The 15407-nt window shown below is 34.8% G+C and overlaps 1 protein-coding gene across 25 annotated transcripts in view; it reads right to left on the minus strand.

Annotated features, from left to right (window-relative positions):
* Window positions 1-15407, minus strand: part of LOC138705089 (gamma-taxilin-like) — a 299903-nt gene that overhangs the window by 264771 nt on the left and 19725 nt on the right. For 19 of the 25 annotated variants that reach the window (XR_011333593.1, XR_011333591.1, XR_011333590.1 and 16 more), the window contains one exon: window positions 10791-10976. Coding sequence is in view for 3 of the 25 variants with exons in the window: in XM_069833706.1 (XP_069689807.1) it covers window positions 10791-10976 (186 nt within the window). In the remaining 22 variants the exon portion in view is untranslated. The remainder of the gene's footprint in view (window positions 1-10790; window positions 10977-15407) is intronic. The other 6 variants (XR_011333608.1, XR_011333598.1, XR_011333592.1 and 3 more) reach the window with 1 other exon arrangement.

The following is a 15407-nucleotide window of genomic DNA, read 5'->3' on the forward strand; positions in this document are numbered from 1 at the left end:
GAATAAAAATGAAATGACACAATTCTCGAATTTTCAAATGTAATTATGATTTAGTTGTGCATGTCTTTAGAAGCTTTCATAATTCGCCTATTTCGTTTCTTAGCTAATGGTTAACCATTTTATTTTTGATGCAATGATTTATTAGTACATTAAAATATTTGTCAGTGAAGATACTGGCACAGTTGCTGCTTTAGGGATAAAGCATATATCTTGTATGTTATCTATTACATCAAGCAGATGTGATTTTAAAATCTCTGCAGGCATGGTACCTTTTGATAGAAAATAACCTAATGAAAACTACTGCAAGTGGTACTTCTGAAATTTTCACCTCAGTTAAAGTTTGTTGATTAGGTGTATTTATACCTAATTCAATGAATCCCTCGAAGTGTGTGCTTCAGTGTTATAAGTTATATTTTCCTTCAAAGACATTTCATCTATAACAATAATAGTTGGAACCTTTTCATTCAATGATAGAATATCCGATTTTATTTTTAATAATGAATTGTAAAATGGTGGGGTTTATACCAGGGCCTATACCAAATTCATGAAGTCAATTTTGGAGAGATCTAACTGTTGACAAACATAATTTTCTTCTTAAAAACCTTTAGCCTTGAGGTGAACAATAATGGAATGTTGCGGCAAAACTTTTGTCGTAACTGGAATACCGTCTACACATTTGCTTCTTTTTAAGCGCACTTGGGGCTAATGAATTCACCATCTTAAACAATTTTAATTAAATCAGCGTTTGAATTTGCTGTGTTCGGAGCTGTCATTTACACTTGAGTAATTTTTCATCTTTTAGGAATTCTTGAGTCGTAAAAAAATTAACTTTATTTAGTGAAATATTAATAATGCCTGTAAAGTATAGGGCTAGGCAAATTATTTTGTCCGAATAACTACCTGAATCACTTATTATGAAAAAAACATGAGTCCACTTTCTTCACAAAATCAACAATTCACATTTTTATGTTATGCATCCCAACGCACACTGTTTGGTTAAAAAAGTAGTCAAGACTTTCAATTTTTGTATACGGAGAAACTATAAAGAAATTGTGTTTTGTGTGAAGAAAGTAAAGTAGATTTATGCAGTTTGGTAACTGATTCAGTTAGCATAGAGAATATAATTTAATTGCTAATGTACTATCTAATTACATGGTAGAGAAGTATCGTCCGTCATTTCTGTCTGATATCAGAGAACCAAGAGTCCCTCGATGCAAGATCTAATATGTTTCTCTGGACTTTCGCGGTTCTTTTATTGTGTTTTGATTTTGACCCATATTTTCGGAAGAAGGAGCTGTTAAATTTAGTGAATGAATAATTGTTACCTTCAGTCTGTTATTAAAAATAAAATATTAAAAATTAGCAGTCCTACGACTGATTTGAAAATTCAGTATACTTTTCCAATTTATTACACTTTATTTTTATTTATTCCTGATGTTCCAAAGTGTTAAGTTATTGAAGTCTGATAATCTAAAGTGATCTGAATATATTCTGTGATTTTTGTACAAATATTCTGTCCCTCTAATCTAAACATTTCGTCTAGAACTGTTGACAATGTTTTTAATTAGTGTTAGCATTTTGCTTATGATATTGCTTGTGTTTTGTTTTTTAAAGAATTTTTGATAAGGCCGCAAATAGCGATAGTAGCTGACGCGCCCTATTAAACCTCACTAACTAACATCTAGGACTTCAGTCCTTGTCCTTTGCATTTATTTACCTATATGGGGCATGGCACACCTAAAAGACAAATGCAAATAACTGTAGTAGTAGAAGCAGTATTAATAATAATAATAATAATAATAATAATAATAATAATAATAATAATAATAATAATCTTGTAATAGAAAAGTAACATTCTACTGGTGTTTACATGACTACACCCTATCTCTATCTTTTAAAAATCTGAAGAAAGATCTAGCAGCTAAACGTACTTTCTAAAACAAATTCCACATTTAACTGATGTGTGCAACTATAATGAGAATAATCCTTACGACATCACGTGTTTGTTGAAGAACAAAACTCATATCACAGTTCATTGCGCTAATCGTCACGCCATCCTCGCTGCCTACAATCCCTGCCGCTAGATAGCACTGGTGAGTCATTCACCACTTTTACCATGAACTTTCCAGTATTATCATTGGAGAGTATTTGTTGGCACTTAGTTGATTAATGCATAACACCATCCAATTCAGAGTAGTAGATGAAGGGAAGAGATCGCCTCATTGTACACTAGGGTGTATCGAAAAAATTAAATTACGAAATTAAAAAACATGTAGTGCGGAAAAGCTGTCATTATATCTAACAATTAGAGCTCTAGATTAAATTTTCATTCGAGGCATAAAGCCCTCCAAGTTTAATAGAACTCACCAAAAACTTTAAATAATGACATTCTGTAATACTGAATATTAAGAATGTTTAACTGTTATAAATGTTCATATAGATGACTGAATAGACACTTCCAAACTGGCAACACAATATAGTTCAAATCAGAGTGTGTACTGCATAGAGGGAGGGAGCGAGTGAAGATAAGGGATGATTAACACTTCTGTTTTCTGTCACAATTTCCCTATTTTCTGTTCGTCAGTTTCTCCCGAGCCTTCGCTTGGAGTGCACTGTATGTATGTTTTGAGTGTTGCCTATTATGCATTGTACAGGTGTTTTGAGTGTTGCCTATTATTTCTAATGGCGAAATCTTCACCAGTAAAAACAAGAAAGAAGACGTTTGTCAGGGCAGAGGGGTATTTTTGGCGCCCCAAAATAATTGGATAAAACACTCCTGACCAATCAAGATGTAATGAGGTATATTATCTCTTCACTCTCATAGAATTAAAAGTTTAAGGAAGTAAAGAACCTGCAGTGCATGTAATGCAGAAAAAAGTTGCAGATAAAGTAGTGAGTAGGCTACATGCAAACACACTTCAATCCCTGTCATTCTTTTCCATGAAAACAATAACAGATATGATATTAAATTATCATAATAAAGTGAATTTATTAAAAACAGGAAAAAAGACAGGAAATCTAATTAATCTAAACCGGACTGTTAGATATTGCAACATCCTAATGCCTTGACTTTGTGAACTCAAATGTGAGCGGTCGTGAAAAGTACCAGAAAAAAAAATTCCTGGTCGATCAACAGACATGTAGAAAAATAACGATTGGAAGTCTAGACAATGTAGTAACAAAAAAACTGCAAAAACAAGAGGAAATAAGATCCATGAAATGTAAACGAAAAGAAGAGCTGCCATCTATTTCTCCAGAGTGTGCTATACAACAGAGCAGCTCATCGGGAGAAAATAATTCTTCGAATTCGGATTTCACTTGAAAATATCTGCTGAAATCAATCTGCACTTCAGTTTGCTACAACTATAGTGGATCCTCATTCTCACCTACAATAGTGAAATATGAAACAAAATCTTGCACATTTTAAAAAATTATATATACAGATGAGATTTTAGGAGGTTGTTTCTGCACTGCAGTGGTGGAATGCACAAGAGTCTACCATTAGTAATGGCAAAGACGATATGAATGCAATTTAGTCAGATGCTAACTGCAAAAGCATCTTCTGCTGGTGTAGAACGTGTTTTCTCTACATTTGGTGTTGTGAATTCTAAGTTACACACAGGCTTGGTACAGACAAAACTTGTGTTCTTACATAAATTTTTGAATAAGCAGACACCATTAAACACAATCCAAGATGAAGAACTATTTGAAAATAATTTGCTGAGTTTTATCTATTTGTGGTTGTGGTGTGTTGTTGCCTTTTAACATATGTTCTAGTATTTTTATTGTTTCACGTATGAGTATGTTGGTGAGTATATAGATTTGTGATGTCAAACAATGCTAGAGCTGAATTGTGGGGTATGTGTTTGTCCTTGATGTGGTTGACTAGGTCTGTGTTGTTCTTGACTGCAGTGTGATTGGTGAATTGTATGTTGTTCCTGATGACGTTTTCCATGTATTTAGTGTATTTAGCTAGCTTGTATGCTGGTGCAGACATGTAATTAACTAGGGGCCTGATTGGTATATTAGGTTTGTGTATTTCAGGTTGAGCATTCAGTTGTGAAGCTTCTTGTTTCATTTGTTTCAAGTTTTTAACTGAAAACTGAAAAAAGTCTAACTCCTATTTGGTCATTGGTGTGATTTGTTATTAACAATACCTTGTTTACTTCAATAAATACAATTAAAAACAATAAATTAAAAGTTTTTAAGTAAACAATTTTATTGAAATAAAAAATCTGATTTAAATAAAAAAATTGATTTATAAAAAATCACTGGTTTTGATTTTAATTTAAAAAAAACTTTTTTTAAAAACACTTTTTTTCCACTCTGCTAGGTATGTCATATGTCAAGAACAAGAGATTCAGCTGCCATGGCAGTCCAGTGACTGCAGTGCTGAACTCATAATCCTACGGACCCAGATTTGATCCCTTGCATGCTCTTAATTTATGACTTGTGTTGCAAGCCTTAAGTCCAGGTAACACAGGAATTTTCTCCAGAAGCTTTTATTTCCTTGTGTGGTATCCTACCAAATCTCCATCATCATCTCATCTCATGTCATCCTGAGTTTAGCATAAACCAGTCTCCTGGGCAACGATTTTGTCAGTAAACTGGTCTACAGTCTATGAGTCATTCCACGTCAAATCGCACAAATTTAACCTCGAATTGACTTTCATGTCTCGGATTTAGATAAAACAAATTCTGCACATTCTATGGATTGAAAAAGTAAATACGTGTTTTATTATTGTTGTCTATATCGATTATTGTAGTAGATATGTGTTATCAAAGATTCTGAAATAGTTCGCACATCATTATTGTTAAACGTGATTATCTCCACTAATAATCATCACAGAGATTTGCTCTTTGTCTCAATTTGAAGGTGATATTACATACTTTGTTCTTCGCATAATAATATAAAAATATAAGTTTGTTAACTTTGTTTTAAAAAACATTTAAACACATAAAAATATGTTTTAATAGCAGCGACTTGCTTTAAAATTACAGAAAAAAATCCTTAAATACCTTGAAATTATTTTAACCACCCATAAAAAAATCAGAACGCTACTCTCAACCGTTGAAGAATAATTAAATGATTCACCAAGCTGCGCGTCTTGAGTGTGCGGGCTGCATAAGTACTGTTGCAAGATGATGTGCAAGTGCAGCTCTGGATGAGAGTCGTGTAACCACTTTACACTGTTCTACGGTCAGAATATCACTCTTTCGCGTAATTTATGTAATACAGTACTGTATTTAAATATTGTTTTTGTAAAATATACACTTGTAAGAATGATAACTACAGTTTACACAACACTGCACTTTTAAAACTAATCACCTACAACCAATTCTATTTAATGTCCACCACTTTACTCTCACTTTGAAGTAAATAGTTCTTTATTATGGCCTGAGATTGTGTCAGTAGAACAAAAGAATGAAGTTGTAAGATACCTCGTACCATTTTTGCTTGTTGGTACCTTGAGTAGAAAATATAGCTAAGTTATTTGTATTCGCTAATGGTAAAAGGAATATTATAAATTATATTATTAATTCCATCAAGCATTAATTTAACATTTTCATGATGAATATAGACACAAACTGAGTGCGTGCCACAAGTACAGGGAGTACACATTCCTTTGGTCTGAGTTTGAAAATTTTTGAAAATCCTATTTTGATATATGGATATTGCTCTTTGAAACACTGGTAAGTTTTCTTAAGATTACATAGTATTAATCTTTTCTGTTTGTGAATTCTCTTTCCATCTTCTTTAACTGAAACACAATTCTTTTTGCCAGCTACAACCCTCCTCACATCATCAGAATTATAAAGTTGAACAACCTTCTCTACTACAAATGTTCTGAAACTTTTTCCCGATTTAGGATTAGGAGTAACCAAAATCCCCTTTTCTGCTCCTACTTGTTTAGAAATTCATATAATGTGAGTGGTGATATTAAAATGTTGTTGAAATTTACTGTAGGACCAACTTTCAAAAATTGTTAATATATGTATTTTGAGATTTCTGTCGTCTGTTTCATGAAATAAGTTTATCAATTTCTGTATTATATCGGAATTATTTGAATTTTCAACTGAAGTTGTGTCTTCTGTGATATGAAATATTTTATGTTTAAGTGTATATGTAACTTTTTGCATTTTTTTTTGTTTTGGATATTTTTTTAGATAATTTTGTCTTCTTTATTGGCGATTCTCAATCGTCACTAAGCTCTTACACATCTTCAATATATTATTTTTAAAGTTATTTCTTACTCGAAAGCAACCTGAAATCAGCGTAGTTCTATGTAAAATATAATAGATTATACTTTCTTTTTGTATTTTTAAAGTACCGATAAGCTGTTATAAAAATAATTGTTTAAAAAGTGACCCTCTAAAACAACCCCATCAATAAATCAATTAATGTAATATTCTATTTGTTCCCATTTCAAATGATACCAACACTCAACGTCTATGATGCATAGAATCTTAACAATGAGCATTTTCATACTGCGTCATGCATGAATTTGTCATATAATTAAAAGAGTATAAATAGTAAAATATTTATTTTACTATTTTGATCTGCACAACATATTTTAGAAGATTTAAGCAAATACTAAATGGTCACATTTCGAATACAGGCGTTTGATTGACATGCACACAACACAACACGATACCTGCTCCGAAAGACTTAGGAATTATTGTTAGATAAATTAAAGGGAAACTGCTAAGTGTTGAAGGGACATTACGTGTATTTAGAACTAGAGGTTATCTGTTTATTTACGTAAAGTAACACCGCACCACTGATATTGTATCACTCACTCTAGCTGCGGCTATCGCAGCTGCATGCTCCAGCACGCGATCTCACTCAATCCGAGCCTTCCGACCCGAATACACCATCAGTAAATTATTTGCACAGTGACTTCTTATTCGAATAGCGCTCTAAAACCAACGCAGTTCTACGTAAAACATTTCAAAGAATATAATGATATTTTTTCCCTTTTTAGAAGTACGTCCCTGATATATAAAAACGTATTTTAAAAATATAACCCCCTAAAAGGGGCCCATTTTATATCTTGATTGAACACAAAAAATTAGTATATAATACTGCAATTATTGCGCTTTAAAATTATATAAATACGAAATTTCTACGATTTATAGAATCTTCGGTATAACCATTTTCATAATACGTCGCATCCTAATTTACGGAAAAAGTAACATTTAATAAATGACTAAATAATTGTGTCAGTCCGAAAAAATTACACATGGGTTATTTAATTTCATCAATAGAATATATAAAAAAAAAAATTGGAGGAAATATTAAGTTGACATGTTTTGTAGGTGTTCGATTTGACATGGAATGACACCTATACAAAACTAAAAAGGTATTGACAGTTTCCTCTCTCACATGCAGGAAGAGTGTGACGTAAAGTTGTGCGATGCGGTTGATTGCACCGCCTGCTTGCCGTGTCAGAACTGAGCAGGTGATATGAACTCGTAATAATTTGTAACATACAGTCTGACTATAATAATAACAATAATAATAATAATAATAATAATAATAATAATATAGTAGTAATAATAATAATAATAATAATAAAAATAACAATAATATAATAATAATAATAGTAATAATAATAATAATAATAGTAATAATAATAATAATAATAATAATAATAATAATAAAAGCAAACGTGCGTGTGACTATGGTACATAGAGTGCAAACAATACATAGTATAAACCATAATCAAGATTTCATACTAATCAATTTAAATTTACAAAGAAAAGATACAGTATATAGCTCCACAGTCCACCTCACATTAGCTAATATTATTACTAAAACTCCAGAAATTAGGTACCTCCAGCAATATGTTCAGATGGATATCAGAATTCCTTAGTCAAAGATTCATTGCCACTAAAATTCAATAACTCACTTTCTAGTTACTGACAAACATATTGAGGTCTACCTCAGGGCGCTGTCCTCAGCACAACTTTATTCAATATTTATATAAATGACTTACCCTCCCTATTAGAGGAATCAAACATGAAAACAGCACTATTTGCAGATGATATAGTTTTGTGGACTTCCGGATCTTACAGACATAGAGATAAAATTCAAAATTCTGCTCTTAAAGCTCTAAATCAACTACATGAATGGAATACATCAAATTTGATGACACTCAATTTAAGCAAAAGTAACTACCAAATATTTTCACTTGGTAAAAAAGAGAATTCAATATCCAATACAATGGCCAACACCTTCATAGAATACAAATATCTTGGAGTTATTTTCGATAGTAAGTTAACATGGAGCAACCATTTGAAATACATTTCTGAAAAAGCTCGTAAAAGATTCTCCCTTCTAAAAAGACTAGCAGGAAAGAAATGGGGATGCTCTAGGAATACTTTGAACACTACATACAAAATGTTTATACAGCCAGTGCTGACATACTGCGGAGAAATTTTAATTACTTCACCTTTCATAAACGAAATAGAATATGTTCAAAATCAAGCTCTCAGACTCATTAGGTCTACTGGTGGAATCAAAACAACTCCAATAGATTCTATGAGATTCCTCACTAATATTAACAGCATCAAAATGACAATAGAAGAAAAAGCACTGATTCAATATGAAAAACTTATTAGATTACCAGGAAACAATTGGCATTCATACAGTCCTCTCTGTAGATTGAAAACTCAAAAAAGTTTCATATCCATTGTTCAAGAATTAAAACAGAAAATCAATATCCCGAATTTAAAAGAAAACCTACAAATTAAACCAAATCCTTTAACTCTATTAAATATAGAATATAATCTAAATTTAACAGAAGAAATACTAAAATCAGAAGTAAACACTGAAATACTAAAACAATTGTCTTTAGAGACAATTAATATTAGGTACCCTCCACAAAACTGGCTTCATTTATACACCAACAGATCCTTGATCTCCTGAGAACAAGATGCCGGTGCAGGTGTTACTTGCTGTCTCTTCTCACTTTATAGATCTCTTGGGTATGGAACAACAAGTTTTGATGGAGAAATCCTTGCAAAAAGTGAAAGTCTCAGGAATCTTCTATGCCACATCAATAAATTTAAAAATGCAGTTATATTGTCAGACTCCAAAGCAGCTATTCTATCAATAGTCTCTAAACACACACCTTCATCTCAAACAGCAGAAATAACTAAAATGCTCTCTCAATTAATATCACTCAATAAAAGAATTGTATTCCAATGGATACCATCCCATTGTGGAATCCTGGGAATTGAGAATGCGGATGCTTTAGCAAAGAAGGGCAGCACTGCTACTTACAGACCTGTTACTAAATATACGTAGTACTCTGTGAAAAGATTTATTAAATCTACATACTTAGACTTCAAGAAATAAAATCTCACACAATCTCAAGGGAAAAAATGGAACTCTCTGCATCAAAATCCACAGTTAATTCCCGATTTACCACGAAAATCGTCTGTAGCTGCATTTAGATTGGCAACAGGCCATGATTGTTTGGCCAAACACCTGCATAGAATTGGAATATATCAGTCCCCGAACTGCCCATTGTGCAACTCAAACCAAGAAATGGATTCGGAACACCTCAAAATCTGTGCTTCAGTGGCTGGCCATGATAATATCTTTGAAAAATATTGGAGTGCAAGAGGTCAAATGACTTTACTGTCAAACGCCTGGCATTAGAAAACAACAACAACAACATTAGCTAATAATGTATAGCGGAGAAGTGTTAGGTCTACATATATCAGAACGTCATAATGTGGTGAACAGTAGATAAAATAGTGGAGCTTACTTAATTATACCTTGGAAAATCAATATAGGCTATGAATTTTTAAAATCACTGTCCCTATTTTGAGTAACATAACTTCATTTAGCGATGTGATCATGATCGCGAATGAATTAATTTATTATCCACCTTGTAGAATTAAGTTTGTTCTGTAAAACTGCCGTTAACTGTAGAAGTAAGAACTTACTGCTGTGTGACATTGTACAAATGCACGAACACTATAAATCATGTTACAAATACACTCACAACTAAATTAAATTTAAAACTAAACTCACAACAATTCTACCTCGATCAACAACAAAACAACTACGAAAACAATAGCCATGAACACTAATACTTGTTGTAAAACAGTAACGAAGATTCAAATCTTCCGAACAAAACAGCTGGCTACCACATGCTCAATGTGAAACAGTTGGCAATGCCGACCTGTCACCATGGACTCTGGTTGGTTGATTTGAGCGGTTACCATGTTGACGCCTTGATGCCGCTGAACTGTACCTTTCTAATTTTGTACAGACTGTACACAACTCGCTTCATATGAGTGAATGACGAACAGTGAAGTACCCACCATTGGAGGAAAAGAAAAAGAGATTCACTTATATACTGCCACAGTGGTTCAATGGCTAGAGTGCTGGACTCATAATCTTGTGGTCCCAGGTTCGAGCCTGGCATACCCCCAATTTATGTCTTGTGTTGGGCAAGTTCATGGTCCACGTAACACAGGGGTTTCCTCTGTGCCCCCTGATTTGTCTGTGGTATCCCAACAAATCTCCATCATCACCTCATCTCATTGCAAGTGTAGCATAGACCAGCCTCTTATGGCACAACCTGGACAAAGACTGCCAGTAAATTGGTCTATACAACTGGCTTTATAAGGGTGAATGACGAAAAATCAAGTACCCGCCATTAGTTTAAAAAAAAAAAAGTCAGTCAGCCTGAATTTAAAATTTCTCAGCTCTTGTCTCATTATGCAGTTAACAGAATATTAAAAGATAAGATGACATTACAATTTTTTACCTGAAGCTTACGATTTTCATCAACGATATCAGCATATTTTTTACACATAGCTGCTAACTTTTCTTCTGTGGTTTCCAAGCTGTTTAATGCCTTTAACACTTGTTCGACACTTTTATCATCTTTCTTCCTACTCTTTTCTTCTTTATTACTCTTCTTAACTGTAGGTTCTGATGTTTGTTTAACCTTCTGAAACAAAAAGAAAAAGGATTGACAAGTTTTCATTACCAATGCTAGTAATACACAACAGATTATATTCATGACAAAAATTTAACAGACTAAACAACATAAGAAATGTGAATTCTGAGGTAATTACAGAAACAAACGAATTGAAGATAATCTGAACAGACAAGAATAATTAAAATTAATGACAGAACTTAAATATATGTTTGGTTTATTTCTCAGATTTGTCAAGCAGGCAGTTATGAGTAGTTGTTTATGAATACCAGAAAATTGTTGAAGCAGTGATGAGAATTATATGTAACTTCATATTTGTATTGAAGTGGCATACCTTAATAAAACTTTGCAATTAGGTCTACAAATTTCATGTTTCATTAAGACTATTCATCCATGGTTATTAGTGTATACCATATGTACATTTTTTATGCTAGTCTGTATTTCGATGTTAAGAGTATATTTCTTACTTATATTTGCAATTAATGTTTTCTGCTTTCTATGTTTCCTCGACTTTTTTAAAACATTTTGTGGCCAGAAAGCGGATGTGAGGAATGGCAACTTGTGGCATTAAGTGACGTAGTCCCTTAATTGATGAAAGCTGATGGTATCTTCGAAGTCCTTTCTCCATATATGATACATATGACTTGTGACTGGGTTGCAGAGATGATCCACTCTTTATTCCCAGACACGAAGGTCACATCATCTGTGAAGATGGTGATTTTAAAAGTATCTTCCAAGGTGGAAAACTATTGGGAGAAACTGTCAAATGTTTTGATGCTTCTGTGTTTCACAGCGACAATTTCTTCAGGGGGGGGGGGGGGGAGAGATATATCAGTTGCAGATTGAAATACAAACTCATTTCAAAGGTTTTTAGCCAGACATGAACATCCTACAATATGAGAAAAATTAAGTTCCTTATCTCAGTTACACCTTCTTATCTTAATCTACCTTGTGGTCAACATGAATGACTGTTTCTCTAACTGCATTGTGAGATTAGTGAGATTAAGTTTGGCACCATATGGATTTAACCGTTCATATCTCCAAAACTATTTCATGTGCATTAGTCACGTCTGGTTTGAAATCCTTCCTTCATTCACTGCTTTTACGTTAGTTTCTAAAATTATTTCTTAAACTCCATGCTGTGCTTCTCGTGTGCTATAAATGTGGCAGAGGCAAAGGGAGTCACGTCTATATCAAGTGTTCATAAAATCTAATCAAATCGGATTATGACATCCTTTCAAGAACCATGAAACTACTGCAGACATGGAGCATGGAACTGAGAGCTCAAATTTAAAAAGAAAGAGAGAGGGAGGGAGACATGGAGGGAGGAGAGGAAGAACGAGAGGAGATTGAGGGAAGGGAGGGTGAGTGGGAGAAGGGGGGTAGAGAGAGAGAGAGAGAGCATGTAGGCCTATATATATATATATATATATATATATATATATATATATATATATATATATATATATGTAGCCTATATAAATATTTGAGTATTTACAATTTCACTAAAATATTGTAGGTCTACATTGAATCTGCGTAGCTTCTAAGTCAGTTTCAAGGGGTTGTTACAAAAATTAGCTACCTACCTATAGCACTTTTTATCACTCAATTTAAATCGCCAAAATATTAAATGCAGTATAGATAAAGGTATCCCCTTTAAATGCCATGAAGGCACTTGGGAGTATGGAAGTAGAGTCCCATACTTTCTAGACCTTCGGCACTAGAATGAGGTGATGCGGTTGGCACCACGCTCTTACCTTCTTTTACTCCTGGGAAAGATCTGGTTCTCAATTTTATAGGAGGCTGAGTGAACCTCAGGGCCATTCTGGAAGTTTGACGAGAAAATCCCGTCACCACCCAGAATCGAACCCCGGACCTTCCAGTCCATAGCCAGCTGTTCTACCAACTGAGCTACCCGGCCACTCATTAAATGCAGTACAATATTAATTTATCTACAAAAGTTTTACAAAATTCTCTGTAGGCCTCGTATGACATCAGCTGCCCATAGTTTTTTGTTTCTAAATTAAATTAAACAATCTTGTAACTAATCTTAGAACGTAGGCTTTCACAGCCGGCGTTGATAGAATGTGTATTTTCAGGGCTAGAGGGGCTTGGTCTGTCGGTGTTACAACCAAACATTTCGTCCACTACTCCGGTGGACATCTTCAGTGGCGTTGTACATGTGTGCGAAGAGATCTGCTTGTGTATCAGGAACTGGCATTGAGAATGGTAGCACGTCGCTATTTAAGGTGTGGGACTGTTGTTGCCTGTCGTTGTCGCCGCAGTCCGCACCAGTGGCTTCGGTGTTCTGATTGTTTGTCATAGTGTCTAATTGTCAGAGAAAGGGTTTGATGTGTGTGCTTCTGAGGGCCGGATACCAAGCTTTGTTGACCTTGAGTCCTTCCTCCTTACGGTTAAAGTTGTTTTTGTGTTTATGTATTTCAATAGCTTCCCGATGTAACCTGGCATAGAAGTGTGGCGTACTGCTTAGGATGTCGGTGTCCTGGAACCTGATGTTGTGATCCCTATCTTTAAAAGCATGCTCAGCGATGGTTGACTTGTCCATGTGACCTAGATGGCAGTTCCTTCTATGCTCGGTGATTCGGGTCTTGAAGCTACACTTTGTTGTACCTATGTACACTGACCCACAGGAACATGGGATTCTGTAAACTCCAGCCGATGCTCTTTTAATTTTTCCTGTGGAGTACCCATTGGCCTCCAGTGTTGACATGAGGTGACCAATTTCCTGTTTTAGATGTTGTGGCCCGGTCGAAGAGAGTTTTCATCATCGCCCGCTTCTGCCTGGAGTGGTGGTTTGAGTCATTGTGTAGATATCTGTCAGTGTGGGTGGGTTTCCTGTAGACTTTGTGACCAAGGGAACCATTCTCCTTCCTGTAGACTATCACATCAAGGAAGTGTAACTGACCATCCTTCTCTGTCTCCATGGTGAACTGAATCTGTGTGTGGTGGCTGTTCAGATGGATAAGGAAGTCCTCGAGGGCTTGTCTTCCATGGTTCCAGATGACGAAAGTATCGTCCAAGTATCTGAACCAACTACATACAAGTTATAGACCGTATCAGCAAGATAGGCCTACTACAACAACACAACATGGAGACAATTTTCACTCCTACTAGGCAGTCTCGTAACTGCTTACGGTCTGTCAAAGACAAAAGTGACCGACTTTCATCAGCTAGAGTATACAGAATCCCGTGTTCCTGTGGGTCAGTGTACATAGTTACAACACAGCATAGCTTCAAGACCCGAATCACCTAGCTTAGAAGGAACTGCCGTCTAGATCACGTGGACAAGTCAGCTGTAGCTGAGCATGCTTTTAAAGATGGGGATCACAACATCAGGTTCCAGGACACCAACATCCTAAGCAGTATGCCACACTTCTATGCCAGGTTACATCAGGAAGCTATTGAAATACATAAACACAAAAACAACTTTAACCGTAAGGAGGAAGGACTCAAGGTCAACAAAGCTTGGTATTCGGCCCTCAAAAGCACACACATCAAACCCTTTCTCCGACAATTAGACACTATGACAAACAATCAGAACACCGAAGCCACTGGTGCGGAACTGCGGCAACGACAAGCAACAACAGTCCCACACCTTAGGGTACGGCCACACGAGCTACATTTGTAGCAAGTTCTCTGCGACAAATGTAACTGGAATTATAGACCACATTGAGTTAAATGGAAGCGGCCACATGGAGCAGTAAATGTAGCAAGTTTGGCGCATCCCAAGGTCGTGTCGCAACTCGAATGCGTCCGGGTCCATTTTTTCTGCGACATTTACTGCTGTTGGGTGGCCACACGTAGCGACATGGGTGGCTACACGTGCAGCTACATTTGTAGCAAGTTTTCTGCGACAAATGTAGCTGGAATTATAGACCGCATTGAGTTAAATGGAAGCGGCCACACGAAGCAGTAAATGTAGCAAGTTTGGCGCCATCTGACATGTTAGGTCTATTTGTGACCAATAATTTCCCACCTTAAACGAATTAACATTGTTGTTAGTTACTGAGAATTTATTATGAAATCCATATTTTTAAACTTTAAATTTATATTAATATTTATTTCCGCTTTACTAATTCCCAGAGGAGACTCAGTGAGGCAAAGAATATGCATGTCAAAAGACTTTTATCTACTAACTGACAATAAATAAAGAATAAATATCATGCAAAAGAAAACAAAAAAAAATTGTAATAAAAGTACAAACAACCGTGTAAAATGAATGGTTATCTTTAATTTTTTACAAATGAGATAGAAAGCGAAAATCAAATGTCATGTAAAGGACACACAGATTAAGACTTTAAAAAGAGTGAAATAACAAATCAAAGTTATTCATTTTACAGTAGAGAATTACAATAATTTAGCACAATGTAAATTTACAAATGCGTATGGATACACACGTAAGCTAATTTTAAATACTATTTT

This window comes from Periplaneta americana, chromosome 8 (assembly GCF_040183065.1).
Source record: "Periplaneta americana isolate PAMFEO1 chromosome 8, P.americana_PAMFEO1_priV1, whole genome shotgun sequence".
NCBI classification, from domain to species: Eukaryota; Metazoa; Arthropoda; class Insecta; order Blattodea; family Blattidae; genus Periplaneta; species Periplaneta americana.